The 15,035-nt window shown below is 38.1% G+C and overlaps 1 protein-coding gene across 4 annotated transcripts; it reads left to right on the forward strand.

The window, feature by feature from the left end:
* The first annotated feature begins 3,634 nt into the window (after positions 1-3,634).
* LOC125269167 lies at positions 3,635-15,029 on the forward strand. Of its 4 annotated transcripts, XM_048191978.1 has the most exons (8): positions 3,635-3,880; positions 4,312-4,396; positions 4,945-5,072; positions 6,299-6,372; positions 10,263-11,338; positions 11,618-11,773; positions 12,182-12,277; positions 14,152-15,029. In XM_048191978.1, exons 5-8 carry the CDS (start codon positions 10,271-10,273, stop codon positions 14,470-14,472), a joined length of 1,641 nt encoding a protein of 546 aa, XP_048047935.1. In that variant the 5' UTR covers positions 3,635-3,880; positions 4,312-4,396; positions 4,945-5,072; positions 6,299-6,372; positions 10,263-10,270; the 3' UTR covers positions 14,473-15,029. The 4 variants fall into 4 exon arrangements, with proteins under 4 accessions (XP_048047935.1, XP_048047936.1, XP_048047938.1 ...); XM_048191979.1 differs by lacking the exon at positions 4,945-5,072; XM_048191981.1 differs by lacking the exons at positions 4,312-4,396; positions 4,945-5,072.
* The last annotated feature ends 6 nt before the right edge of the window (positions 15,030-15,035 follow it).

Consider the following 15,035-nt stretch of genomic DNA (forward strand, 5'->3'; position numbering starts at 1 on the left):
CCACCAGGAGGACTTTGTGCTCGTCTTCCTTGATTCGTCTGATAACCTGAGGGATCAGAGCGATCGGGGGAAATGCGTAAAGAAGGGTGCTGGGCCAATGGTGGAAACGCCCGCTTATATAGCACTAAACCCCGCCCCTTTCGGCGGGAAAATTCGCGCCCTTTCTCGCCATAGGTCGCGCAGCTATGCCGCGCCGTCATTGGTTCAACAACTTCTCATGAGTGAACCAATGACGATGCAGTTACACTGCGTTATTGAAAAAGGCTTCAGTGACGGGGAAAAAGGGAGACTTTTCCCCATACGCAGCACGGGTGAAGTATCGAAAGGGAACAATAGATTTGCAGTGTTCTCTGATGCAACTCTAGTTTGACACCATGACACTGCATCCTAAAACAATGAAGCAACAAGCACTAAAATTTTTTTTTTTAGATAGATAGATAGACAGACAGACAGACAGACATTCTTGCTCACAAATAGATGGTGGTCTTGTAAAGACTAGGCAATAGTTTATTTGTAATTATCATGTAAATTACCCTATACTCAAGGACCTGAATTTGAAATATTGCAAGCGACAGCCTGAAGAACATACACAAGGTCACCTAACTGTCATTTGTGAAGTTAAATTAGGCTACCCCAGAAGCAAAGAAAAAAGAAAGAAAAAAAGAAAGAGAGATTTAAAGTAAGAGGAAGGGGGAATGCAAGGGGGTCATGGTGGAGTGAGTGGGATAAGTGTTCTAGAGATTGATTTGTTAACTCATAGGCTTTCCCGCCCTCATCACTGTCAGCTTTACTTCTTTGATCTCTCTGCCAAAACTCATTTCACACCTCTAAAGTCACATCTCTGCCACTCCATATGTCTATATGAGAGAGAAAAAGAAAGAAAGACTCTCAGTAATTGTGTCTCTTTACTCTCGACCTCTTACACCTCTACATTTGAACTTGCCCGTACCATCACCCCATCTTTTGATCTATCCTGCTGAAGTAGTCCAGGTTAACTCTTCCGGCTGGGACGCAAGTGTCTGCCGTTGATCCTGGATTAGCTGCCAGTCTACTCCGGCTCTGTATTAGTGCTCTGAAAGAGATAATGTTTTGGATTTGAGGGTGATGTAAGATGAAGTGTTCATTAAAAACATGACTGAGTCACTGCTGAATTCAGATGCAATCTGAATGCAATTCAAGTAATCATGTGTCCATATTTAGAAGTTCTTCTTTACTTGTCCTAAGTTAGATTACAGTATACAAGGGCAAAAACAGGAGTTGAATATTAACATTATAGCTATTTTATATTTTCTTAGGGATAGAATGAACAGTCATTCCCAGAGACTGTATCACATTATTTAAATGATTTTCCACCCATGTAAGTCTATTATTGTGGTGTAATCTATCTCAGAAACACCATAAATCAAGTGGTTATTGATCTCTTTAGATGTAAGTCATACAATCTCTTCCTATCTAAAGTGTTTTTGGCCAGACTAAGCTGCAATATGGACCAGAGCTTTTGTAATTTAGTTAAAGGACTATGTGACACTACAGTATATGACCATTATCATTTTACATGTTGTAAACGTGCGGTAAAGGCCTACACCGTAACACTGCCAGCGGTAAAGGCCTACAATGTAAAACATTGCAGGTTTTTTTTTTATTATTAAATTGTAAAATTATTGTAATTATCCATTATGGTGATCAGTGTTCCTTTGGAGAAAATGTTCCTTTTACAAAAAATAAATAAATAAATAAATAAAATTCATAATTGTTTGCTGATGGAGCTTTCACAATAGAGAAAGAGCTAATAAGATGCATAATATGCTACATCTTTGAAAGCTGTGATATCATCTTGCAACACAAGATTGTTTTCCCTTATTTAGAGATGCATAGACATCAATACTTACAAAACTCAACTATTGTAACATGCAATTCTTGGGGTTTTTTTTTCACCCCCCAAACTCACAGTATAAACAGAAACTTTATAACAGTTTAGGCCTACAATTGTATGAAAAATAGAGTACTCTTTTGTTTGTTGACAGTCTGGCAGCTGCCAGTAAAGTACTGTAATTTTTGCAGTAATTTCTAAGAGTATACTCACACTTTCTAAGAGTGAAGACTTAAATGACTTTTCCCGGATGGGATTTAAAACGATGATCAAAACATAGATGTAGTAAATCGAGTCTGTCAACAACTCCAAAGTTTGCACAGACGTTACCTCTTAATTGGTTTGACATTACATTCGGTAACGTTAGGCAGTTTTTTTTTATGCTGTTAAATGTTTGAAGACCGCATTAGCTTACATGTGCTTCTATCACTTGTTTCTGCTTCTTATTCACTTATTTTGTACTATTTCAGTGTAATAGCACCCCCTACTGTATAACAGTGAAAACATGGATTGCCTCTTTGGTAATGTTTTAAAGAACTTATCACCTTTAAAAATATAATCTTTAGGGTATTAGGTTAGCTAATTTGGCTTGCAGCAGCTTCAACTCAAGCTCTATGTGATTACATAGGGCAAGGTACCTGAGATGAAGGTGGAGTTTGGGGAGGTGGAGGGATGCTGGAACAGCTGAGACTGAAGAGAGGTAAGCAGCTGCTTATATACTCTGGCTGTTGATTGGAAGACACATTTAGGAACTTCACTAAGTTCTTTAAAACATTGCCAAAGAGGTACCTTAAAGTTTTTAAATGGTATGAATTAGAATGATTTTTAAAAAGTGTAAGGCCTATGTAAGGCATAATAATAGGCTAGATAAGAGCTTTAAAATGGAAATGAGACTAGCCTATATAACTGTATATTTGCTTTGAAAAATAATGGAATGGGAACTTAATGTGATGTTCATGGCATAGTTTATATATTAGTTGTTGATGTTAAAACTAATGGATGGCAATCTTATATGCAATTCAAATACATCATGGCCTAAATATACATTTGAGTTGGAATTATGACTAGGTGGCAAAATGTCTTTTTGACATTATTACCCCAGAAGCAAAAATAGATGATGAGGAATAGAGGAACATCCTCATGGTAAAATCATGGTCACCTAGCATCTTCTCTGCATGTGAGTCTTCATGCAGTCTGACACTTCCATGCATATGAATTCCACTGCTCTAGGAAGTGAAGTGATCACAATGATCCACACAGTTGTCTTTGGAACACATAGTATAGAAATACATTCCACAGACTTCTGTATAACGAAGTGTAAGCTAGAAGGGACTTCCACTGCCAGATTCAGAGAAAAATCTCCACCAGGCCAGCTGGTTCTAGGAGCAGAAGCATCATGGGTAGTAGAGTTACCTTTGCAAAATCCTATCTTCCATACCTACCTGCTGGGGAATTCTGTCTATCTCCACATCCCTCTTTGTATTCTAGATCTCATGGTCTTAGACAGCTAGTCAATACAATGGCTCAGAAACACAGTTCATATTGACTTTGTTTTCAGGAAGGCTCCATAAAGAGCCACATGGGAGTTTCCGTCACTTTGTGTTCTCTCTTGAGGTATCCCAGCCGTCTCGGTTAAATTGAACCTCCACCCACTGCATTTCAAGTCTTGTCTCAGGAGCTGGATTGGAATTGGAGAGAACATGTGCACTGAAAAAAATGATTCTGACCCCTTGTAAATGTTACATGTTTTTATCTGGTTAATTTCACTGATTTTAATGTGTTATTTAATCCTACTTATTTTTTATTACTAATTTTCAAATCCACTGCCCTTGTTTAAAACAAGTTAATTTCATTCAATTAAAAGTAATTAGAAAAAAATACGTTTCATTTAATTTCCATATACTGTCCGGTCTGCGCATGTGCAGACACATTTTTTTCTGAAGGCGCCAAGGCTTGGGGGATTGAACGTGATGCACTCGTTTGAATGCTGCATCCAGCTCTGCATTTTCGGTAAGTAAGCAATATATAATCATTGGTGTGTTATATTTGTTACTTAAACAGGGTTCTGTTTACACTTTAAAACATTTTATAGAAAAAAAATGTTTAGCTAATGCTAAGTTTGTGTGTTTTTTATATAAATTACTTTAGCTAAGGTTTCAGCGACTAGCTTAACCACGTGAGTTGTGTAAGGTTAGTAAGTTAACTTAGCTTAAGTGTTAAATGCTTGGTGAATTCAGTGTTTGTCTTGACTTATTTATTAGTTTGTGGAAGCCGAATAAAAGCAAAACAGTTTTACGAATGTTAACGTTAATTGTAGCTGTAACTAATTTTCAAATTCACTGCCCTTGTTTAAAACAAGTTAATTTCATTCAATTAAAAGTAATTAGAAAAAAATACGTTTCATTTAATTTCCATATACTGTCCGGTCTGCGCATGTGCAGACACATTTTTTTCTGAAGGCGCCAAGGCTTTGGGGATTGAACGTGATGCACTCGTTTGAATGCTGCATCCAGCTCTGCATTTTCGGTAAGCAATATATAATCATTGGTGTGTTATATTTGTTACTTAAACAGTGTTTAGCTAATGCTAAGTTTGTGTGTTTTTTTTATATAAATTACATTAGATAAGGTTCAGCGACTAGCTTAACCACGTGAGTTGTGTAAGGTTAGTAAGTTAACTTAGCTTAAGTGTTAAATGCTTGGTGAATTCAGTGTTTGTCTTGACTTATTTATTAGTTTGTGGAAGCCGAATAAAAGCAAAACAGTTTTACGAATGTTAACGTTAATTGTAGCTGCACCTTCCTTGCTGTCTAGGCTTGTACGTTACGTTAGACTGGCCAAGCCTAACATTACATTAACGTTATTCCTGACTGGCTGTAAGCATGTTTTCTAATTTTGTCAATGTGTTAACATTAGGACAAAATACACCTGTGAAATCATGTTGGTAAAAGGTGGTTAATGTGCACTGACGGCAAGAATTTATGTTTCTACATAATCATAATGGCAGGCCTAGGTAACGTTGGGTGCCTGAATTTACCGTTTCTTTAAAAGTTTGTATTTTTTTCACACCTGTAGACCCGCCCCTACTCTGCCGCTCCGACCGACCGTGACATTTTTCAAGGCCTGTCACTCCACTTGCGCAAACCTAACCAACGAATGCAACGAACACTAGCCAATCAGAGGCAGGTCTTCGCGGAATGCGGGTAGGAAAAAAAAAAAACAAGCTTCTCTTTCGTGGTAGCGGCATGGGTAGCAGTCCTCGTGGACGGTATCCGACTCGCCTTATCAGAGCTTAAAACGTAAAGGTGGGGCTGAAAGTACATGTAGTAGAAGCATGCAAATGTTTCATAACTAAATAGCAGGAGATTTGCAGATGACACGAGAGGACCAGCTAGTACGACCACAGCCGATAGTCCAGTGAAAGACCAGTTAACCTGAAGTGGTAGGCAGAAGACGACAGGGATAAGAATGTGGGTTTAGCTAGCAGGTTGATGTTGTTCAACTTTGTTTCTGCTCTAAACACAAAGACCAATTATGTTGGCACTGCATTTATTGCTCCCAATTTCAAACTAATACTTTTAGTATAGAAGTGGAACATGAAAAATACAAATATTAATAGTTAGTGATATGGCATGAAGACAGAAAAAATAATTAATTAATTTTAATTAAATTAACAAATTAATTAAATTTACAAAACTAAGAGCTGGCAGGGGTCTTGACTTGTTGACTCAGTTATATCTCACAATGTACTTAGTAGTTGTAGGCTTGTGGACTGCATTGTGAAGAGATTTTTCTGTTTCTGATTTCACAAACAGTTTATAAAAAATCGCCATATAATATGATCTGACACGATGTAAATAACCTTACACAATTATTTATTCTAAAACATTGTACAGGTGTTTATATTTCATGCATTGTTGTACAAACAATGGTAGTTAATTTAAGAAACCAAATCTATTTTGTACTTAATTCACACAATTTCCAGAAACTTCAATATACCCCTCTTGTTTCATATAATTTCCTGTCTGTATGCTTAGAGCATCTAAAGCTTTGAAAGCATTATTTTCTGATGTCATTTCTAAATGCTCTTAAGTAATTTATAAGAGGAATAACACGCTTGCAAGAAAATAGTCCCGCTGTGAATAAATAAGTTGATAATTAAAATAATCTTTCCTGAAAATGAAGTCCATGTCTGTCTGTCCACTTCCACCCTCTTAATCTGCCATTTGTTGGATATTTTTTTATAGTAATAAGGTATTATTAAATTTTGGACTTGGACAGAAATTAGGTTGTAGTGATCTGATTTGAGTCGTGGGCTTTAACATGTTTTGTGCTGACACAAGTTTGTGATTATTGGACAATTACTTTTTTCCTCAACATGCTTACAATTTATCTTTTTAATCCCTGCTCATTTTTATTTCTGTTGCAGGTTATTCTCATATCTGATTGTCTTGGTGTGATGTGGACCAAAACCTAATTCTTTGGGGAGCTCATATTGTTTTGGTAAGTGCATTTAACATGCATCTTAACAGCTATACTGATCACAGCAGTGATGCTACGGAGAAAGCTAAAAATGTTCTGCAACTGTGTGGTATACATTTTGTTCTTTATTTATGGGGGGGATCTCAACGCTGGTACTTTATCATCATATAATTCATAGAGAAGTGCTGCTATAAAAGTACCAGTACACAGACATTTTCTTCATGTCTAGCTTCCTGCTAGGCGTGCTTGTGTGTATTTGTTCTTTCTATAACAGTAATTACTAACAGCAGTGCAAAGTAAATCTGCCACTGATACACTGTTACTCTTAGGGCGTACTCACACTAGGCCCGGTTGCCTTGTACCGTGCCCAAGCACGATTGTCCCCCCACGGTTATGCTTTCCTTGTCTAGGAAACACTGCACTCTTTTGAGAAAAGCGCTCTCTCGCACGGCACAGTGGAGTTTATGTGCGAGTTCCGTGCTGAGTGTGAGTACGCCCTTAATCTGTTGAGTAAAGCTTCTGTTTGCTTAATATGAGATTCCGTGGCCCAAACTAAGTCACAAAAAACTATACATTTAGTTGTCTTTACAGAGCATAGCTTTATGTAATCAAAGTTGAAGCGGATCACCATGCCCCGGATGTGACTGTTATGACACCATCACTAATGTTTGATTTTTGTCCCCTTTTCTCTCTTTGTGGTTTCTCTAGTTTATGTGGCAGTGTAAAGACTGTGGTGCGGAAGTGTCTAGGCGATCAGAAATTCTTAAACATTACAGACTAAAACATAGTCATTTTGGGCGTGGCCATCATATTAAGTGTATATACCCTAATTGTCCATGCGTATTTACGACTTGGAATTCACTTTTGTCACATTTGTCAAGGAATCACGAAAATACCTTAAAGCACTCTGACATATTTACTTCATTTTCCTGTCATTTATGTGGCTGTAGTGAACTTGGAACAGAACATGATTATTTTGTGCACATAGGCCATCATCTGAAAAACAATGAGACAGTCACATGTATGTTTAAAGGCTGTGAATACACATCCAATGTATACAGCACCTTCAAGTCGCATAAAAGTCGGAAGCACAGCTTACATACGTTGAGAGATTTTAAGCATGGTGTAGTCCAGGGAACTAGTGTAGCTGAAACTGAAGAGCCTGGTGTTTCAGACAGTGAAGAATTCTGTAATGAAAGTCAGTCTGATGACATTGATTTAGATAAGTCAAAGGATCAGCCAGAGATAATAGAACAAAAAATTGCTGCAGTGTTATTAAAGCTGGAAAATATTTTTCATGTGCCAAGTGCTGCAATTGATGAATTGCTGGAAGAATTTCAATATTTGTTGAGCACAGCATCTTTGTGTAGTACAAGAAATGTGATACATGACACACTGAATAGTTACAACCTGCAAATTGACAAGTCAGTCATTGACGAACTTGCATCGGCCCTGTGTACATCTAATCCGGTCTATAAGTCAATTGGCAAAGGTTGTCCTTTGGCAACATCCTTTAAGCGCAAAAAATACTACAGAGACAATTTTCAAGTTGTGGAACCCATAGAATATATCTTGGATGACAAAGATAAAAGAACGCTGCAGTATGTTCCACTATTAAAGTTTTTACAGCAGCTTTTTACTAATGGTCACATTCTTAACAAAGCATTAGATAATCACCTCATATCAGAGGGCAGAGGAGAAGTGAAATACGAGTCTTTTCGAGATGGTCAGTTTTTCAAGGATAACCATTTTTTGTCAGAAGGTGAGGTGCGAGTGTTGTTGAATTTTTATGTGGATGATTTCGAAATTTGTAATCCACTTGGCACATCTCGTAAAAAGCACAAGATCTGTGGCGTTTACTGGACTCTCAGCAATTTACCACCAGGTTGTCATTCTTCATTGTCTTCAATTTATTTGGCCTTACTCTGCAGATCTGATGATGTGAGGAAATATGGCTATGAAAAGGTACTAGAGCCCTTGTTGAGGGATCTTGCCATTTTGGAAAGTCAAGGTATTTTTATTGCTCAGCTTGGAGATTTTGTTAAAGGCACAATACAGTGTGTTGTAGCAGACAATTTGGGGGCACATGGAATTGCTGGATTTATTGAAAGTTTTGCAGGTGAATACATTTGCCGCTTTTGTGTGGCAAAAAAGTCGGAAATTCAGGAGCGCGAAGTGAGTTCAGGGACATTTACTCTCCGAAGCAAAGAGATGCATGAAATGCATGTTAGATCAGCACAGGACAATGCACAACCTTGTTACGGTGTTAAAAGGAAGTGTGTTTTCTCTTCATATCTTTCTCATTTTAATGTCTGCACAGGCTACCCTCCAGATGTTGCACATGACATCTTTGAAGGCATATTACCAGTTGAGTTGGCACACTGCCTCAACTTGTTAATTTCAAAAAAGTATTTCACACTTGACAAACTCAATGAGTCCATTCAGAAATTTCCTTACAAGTGGACAGACAAAAGTAATCGTCCTCATGCTATTCCCAGGACATTCATGCTGAAGAAAAGCATTGGAGGAAATGCGCATGAAAATTGGTGTCTTTTGCGATTGCTTCCGCTTTTGATTGGACATTTGGTGCCCCCAGATGAACCTGCCTGGCAGGTCATTTTGGACCTTAAAGATATCGTTGAGCTAGTTGTTGCACCAGTGCACACAACACAATCCATTGCTTTCCTTGAAGCCAAGATTTGTGACCATAGAGCTAGGTTACAAGAGGTTTTTCCTGGTCTAAACCTGTTGCCGAAACATCATTTTGTGGAACATTATCCACAGATGATCAGATTTTTTGGTCCACTAGTTGGGTTGTGGACAATGAGGTTTGAGGCGAAACACAGTTTTTTTAAGCAGGTGGTCCGTCACACACGCTGCTTTAAAAACGTACTCTTGTCCATGGCGGTGAAGCATCAGTTCATGATTGCTTATAACTTGGCGTCAACCACAACCGAAACTTCTAGCTTGACTGTCTCAGCTGTCTCAACTGTCTCTGTTGACATTTTGCATCAGGATGTGCAGAAGGTTCTGCAGTTGGAATACCCTGATATTACTCACATTCAACTCACAAAGAATGCGTCTGTTAATGGAGTTAACTACAGAGAAGGTATGGTTGTTGTTCATGGCTCTGTAGGTGGCTTACCAGAGTTTGCAGAGGTTATCCAGATGGTTGTAGTGGAGAAAAGCTTGAGCTTTATTGTTAAAAAGCTTGATGCATGGTATAGGGAGCATTTTAGGGCATTTGAGTTATGTCCCACTTCAGAAGTCTCCCTCATTCAACTTGGTGCCTTGTTGGACCAGTACCCCTTGGCAGATTACAGGATTGGAGGCCGGCGAATGGTGACACTTAAACGATTCATACAGATACAAGGTTGGATTATGGTAGTTCGTGTTGTGTTCATACGCTGCATGAGTTCATACACTAATACACTAAATATGGTAACAAGAGGGCAGCCTAACATTTCTTACAGGAGGAATAATTTTGTTTTTAGTAATGATAGAAAGAATTTTCTTAGGGAAATCCAATCTAATCATCTGACATCTCCCTGTACTAAACTACCCTCATGTTGCCATTATATAAATGTACATGTTAAGGAAAACATTTGTGACTAAAATAATACAAATTAGTGTTCAAATCTGTCAGTTTAAATATATCATGTTCAAAGGAAGAACTACCACACAACCACAAACAAAGAAAAAAATATCTCAGTGTTCTTCATTCCACGCAAAGAAAGTAACGGTAAAAATTCATTGTGTTTTCAAGTGCAGAATAACATTACAGATTGGAATTGTATGGTGGTATGTTCCTGCTCTGGTTCGGTTCATAAAAAGTTATACCTAAGTAACAATAGTACGAAATTCTGATTTACCTTTTTTTTTTTTTTTTTTTTTTTTTTTTTAACAATTAGATTGAAGAATGGCACAGCATCTGAAGTTGAGAGTCATTGTGGGCGACGATGACTATAGAAGACTTGATCTCCATTCAGGAATGCCAGAAACTTTGGCAGAGTTCCACAATACAATTTGCCAAGCATTTGGAATTGAAACAGACTTTCGTATTCAATTCATGGATCCTGACTTCAACAATGATTTCATGAATGTTACATCAGTACAAGACATAAAGGACAGAAGTACAATCAAGTTGGTGTACATGGCAACCCTAACTCTAACCCCCCTAAATGATGTGGGTTTGAGTCCATCTTCTGTAATGCAGAATGCTCCCAGCACTTCTGGATCATCTGGAGCACCAGTGAGCAACCAAACATCTCCCATTTCCTCACAGGCCTCATTGTCCACAACAGACTCGGATGACACCATCATTCTGCCACATTCAGACAATGAATTGAGATCACGTGCATGGCCACGTGAATTCCCCATTCCTCACTTTCCATACAATGTAGAGGTGCAGCTTCAACGTGGAAATGACCGCTTCAGAGAAACTGGCACTCAACTGAAGATTACTCCAGGGTTAAAGTCTGACATCTTAGAGAAGCTAGCCGAGGAGATCTTCCAGTATACAGCGTACCCACAAAATTACCAAATAGATGATGTAGCAGAGGCACTCATCAAAAAATTTCCCTGTTTGAAGGAACCATCTGCCACTGGTTACTATGGCTGGATGATTAGCCTAAAATATAAAATGGCTAATTACAGAACAAAGATGCGAACAATTGGCTTTCCAGAAGTGACTGTAAATGCTTTGAAAAACAAACGTAGTGATGACTGCCTCCCAGCCAAAAATGTAAAGAAGCCTAAAAAGGCTGAAGTCAACTTTTGTCCTTCACACCCTGCTGGTGAAACGGATGAAAGCTTAGAAAATGTCAGACTTGAAATGTTGAATGATGTCAGACAAAGAAACAGTGCATCATGTGTAAAAAAGAAGATGTCAAAAACATTCTCCTACAGAAGAAAAGAGGTAGTGCAGGAAAATCCAGCTGCCGGAGAGTTTAAAGCCAGGTGGCCTGCACTTTTTCACATTGATGAGGTAAGCACATGCTTGCTCCCAGGGTTTTTACATTGCACTTTGACCCATTGTAAATATAAAAAAATATTAGCAAGGTTTAAATAAGGATGCAGGCTGCTGGTCCAGTTTTGATTTCTTGCCATTACCCTTGATTGATAGCAATACATCTGGCTAGAACACACTGTACACCTAATATAAGGAAATTAGAATATATCTATTTAATAGCTACAAAATATCATTACACCGATGGCTGATCACAGTGCTCTTTGTCTTCTGTTGTTTTTTTTGTGTGTGTAATAGATAAATGCTGAATTCCAGCGCATAACAACCGTCCCACTTGAAACAACCTTCATGGCTCAGTTGGACAGCCATTTACCCCAGCTGACATCTATTTTCAACAAAAAGGGAGGTGTTTCTGGCCAAAAACTAGCCAAACATCTGGCGATCTTGCAAGAGGTAAACATGTTTTTACATTTTAGTAGAAAATATCATATACACTGTGGAGAAACCTGAAATGTACCTGTCTAGTGCCAGCCTTGATTATTTGTAAGGGGCAAGGTTCCTAAGGCTACATCCACACTACTACATTTTTGTTTTAAAACGGAGACCTTTTGGTACATTTGCACCTACCATGCAGACTGAACTGTCACCCTATCACCCTACACATTCAGACCTGATATTTTATGAAAATTAAGTCACAATACACTAACATTCTTTAGCTAAAGAAGGCAGTCCATTTACAGAATGTATAATGAAGTCATTGTGTATATATTTTTGAGGTTACCACAGGTTTGAAATATTCTACAGTTTCAAGACATTTTTTATTATTTATTGTATTTTAATAGTTGTAATCCTTTTACACAGGCTACAAGTGACATCAATCTTAAAAGGGCAGCAGTCCTCAAGGCACTTTGCATCTACCTTGGTGAGGATGATGGACATCTCATTCGGGAGTATAAGGCAAGTCATTGTAATTGCATTTATCAATCAGATGTACTGTCTTGTATTATAAAATGTTTTAAGATCCTAATGTCACTAACCCACTAGTTAGAAGAAAATGAATTTAAAGGGGCATTCAACAAAAACAAACCCGATGCATAACAAAATCAGTGTGTTGACACCAAAACTATGGCAGCTGTAGTCCTATCACAGTCTACATGCTGTCGTGTTTTGGGGTCTAGAGCTATTATAGTGTGGAAGCCTGCTGTTTATTTAAATCAACTAATGCAAATTCTCTAGCCACTAAAGCATGTCACTACAGAGGATCATACTGGTGTTTTTATGTTTTAGCCCATTGATGACAAATGCATTAAAGGAGAACTCCGGTCAATTTTAACATTGAGCTCATTTTTTTGTAAATTTGGAGTGCTGTCAGTACAGAGAACCTGTTTTTTGGTCCACAGTAGTCGATTGTCGAGTTCAAGCGCATAGGTTTAGTTACCTATGATCACGCGCGTGATCTCGACAATCGACTACTGTGGACTTCAACCGAAAACAGGAAATAAATACAGGTATGTGCACTGGCTGAATTAACATCACTTTTATTCATATCTTTCACATCTGCTGCAGTCAGATTCACCCGTGTTCACTCTAAAGGAATTGCTCACATGGCTGGGCATTTGTAATGACACATCAAGGATGTTAAGAGGCTAAAAGCAGGTTTAAAACTTGCCCCATTGAAGTCAACAGGGTGCAAATTTTAAAAACAGGATAACACTGTGTAGGCAACACCGATTTCTGTCGTTGTTCTCTGTACTGACAGCACTCCAAATTTACAAAAAAATTAGCTCAATGTTAAAATTGACCGGAGTTCTTTAACATTACCACTGACCATTTTCCAAAGCATCAATTTTAAAAAAATTAATTTTAACCATATAAGTAGCCATAAGGTTGAGAATATTTGTATAAAAATCAACAATTTGCTGCACAAGTTTTCAAAGCAGGTACCATTTTCTAAACACACCCTGGTGCATTCAAGAACTCTGACATCCAGTAATTATTAACAGACTCTGACAAACTTTATGTTGAGGAAATGAAATCCTGCAGAGTAAAACAACATGGATGTTGTCACAGGATGATGTACATTTGTCTGTGTCTGGACTGGAGATTTTCAGTAATTGGCTAAAACATTTTAAACCATCAGTTTGGTTCTTGGAACAATAAGGCAGGCTTTATTCATTATTTTTCTTATTGTTCAATTAAAAGACCAAAACCAACAATGTGTTAGTCCATCTCTCAATCCATTCTGACTTCTGTCTCTGCTCCATTTGCAGAAAAGTTTGGATATTTTTCACAATGCCATAAAAACAAAAATCTGTGGTTTGTTAATTCACATTAGGGCTGGGCGATATATCGCATGCGATTGTCACGCGCATTTCGTCAGTAAAGCCAGTTCCCTGATTACCGCTAAATCGCCATCACTTGCTTTCAAATGCAGCGGCATTTAATAGACAGAGCCGTAGATCACTGACAAGCCACGCAATATCGCGTTCAATATCGCAGATGAATCGCCTTCGATAATGAACGCGATATTGCGTGGCTTTTCAGTGATCTACGGCTCTGTCTATTAAATGCCGCTTCATTTGAAAGCAAGTGATGGCGATTTAGCGGTAATCAGGGAACCGGCTTTACTGACGAAATGCGCGTGACGATCTCATGCGATATATCGCCCAGCCCTACTTCACATGAACCTTTATTTAACTGACAAAAATATTTTCAATAGTTTTACTGACCAGTGTAATTATATATTGTAAATATAAAGAAATTTAGAATTTTCAGGTCATTAAAATCTATTACATAAATTCATGTTTTTCTTATATTCTACAAATATACAGGACATCGAAGGAGATGACATCCAGAGAGACCTGCAGAATTCCACCATGGGCGTATATGTCATCAACAAGGAGGGTGGAGAAATTGGAGCACATGATGACATTGGCATTTATGTTGAAGGAGAAATCATTCTGGACAACATTGGATCTGTAGCCCAAGCATGTGCAATGATGCTGGGAGTCATCTATGTATTGAACATGGCTTACCCCAAAGAGCTGAAATACTCCTATGAATTCATTCAAAAAGTGCTCTTGAAAATGGATGGAGAAAGGCTTTCCCCCAAAGTCCTTGGACTAAAGAACAAAATCATTGCTGGACTGTAGGATTTCTTCAGCCGCTCTTGTGAACGCCGCTAAGCTGCATTTTTAAATCTGGTTTGGGAGGCGATAGAAAACATTTAGTATGATGTAAAATGCAGCCCTAGAAGATGTTTCAAACTGAAAACAAAGTGAGTGGTGGACTGTAATACATAGCCACTGGTGTGAACATTTAAAGTTGTCATTGGATTTTGTAGAATATTCACCTGAAATTAAAATTGCAATCCTGGAAATAAGCCAGGTTTCTATCCACACTCAGCACAAAATGTATCCATCCATCCATTAACGCCATATGAATATTAGAAGTTAAGCACTTTGAGATAAACAGTTGGTGATGTCTGCGTCATTAAGGCATTGCATAAGAAGAGGACACAATGAGATGACGTCATTAAAAGAGCTCCAGTCAAAGTTCAAACGATGGAGAACCATGTGGAAAACATGGAATTATGACATTTCTTGTTAGTTTCATGTAAGAATGTTACAGCCTCCTCATTGCTCCACACAGATGTGATGTTTTCATTTGCCACTATTTTTATTATTCTCAGAGGAGCTTAAGCTTCAGTGGACAT

This window comes from Megalobrama amblycephala, linkage group LG5 (genome assembly GCF_018812025.1).
Source record: "Megalobrama amblycephala isolate DHTTF-2021 linkage group LG5, ASM1881202v1, whole genome shotgun sequence".
Classification (NCBI taxonomy): domain Eukaryota; kingdom Metazoa; phylum Chordata; class Actinopteri; order Cypriniformes; family Xenocyprididae; genus Megalobrama; species Megalobrama amblycephala.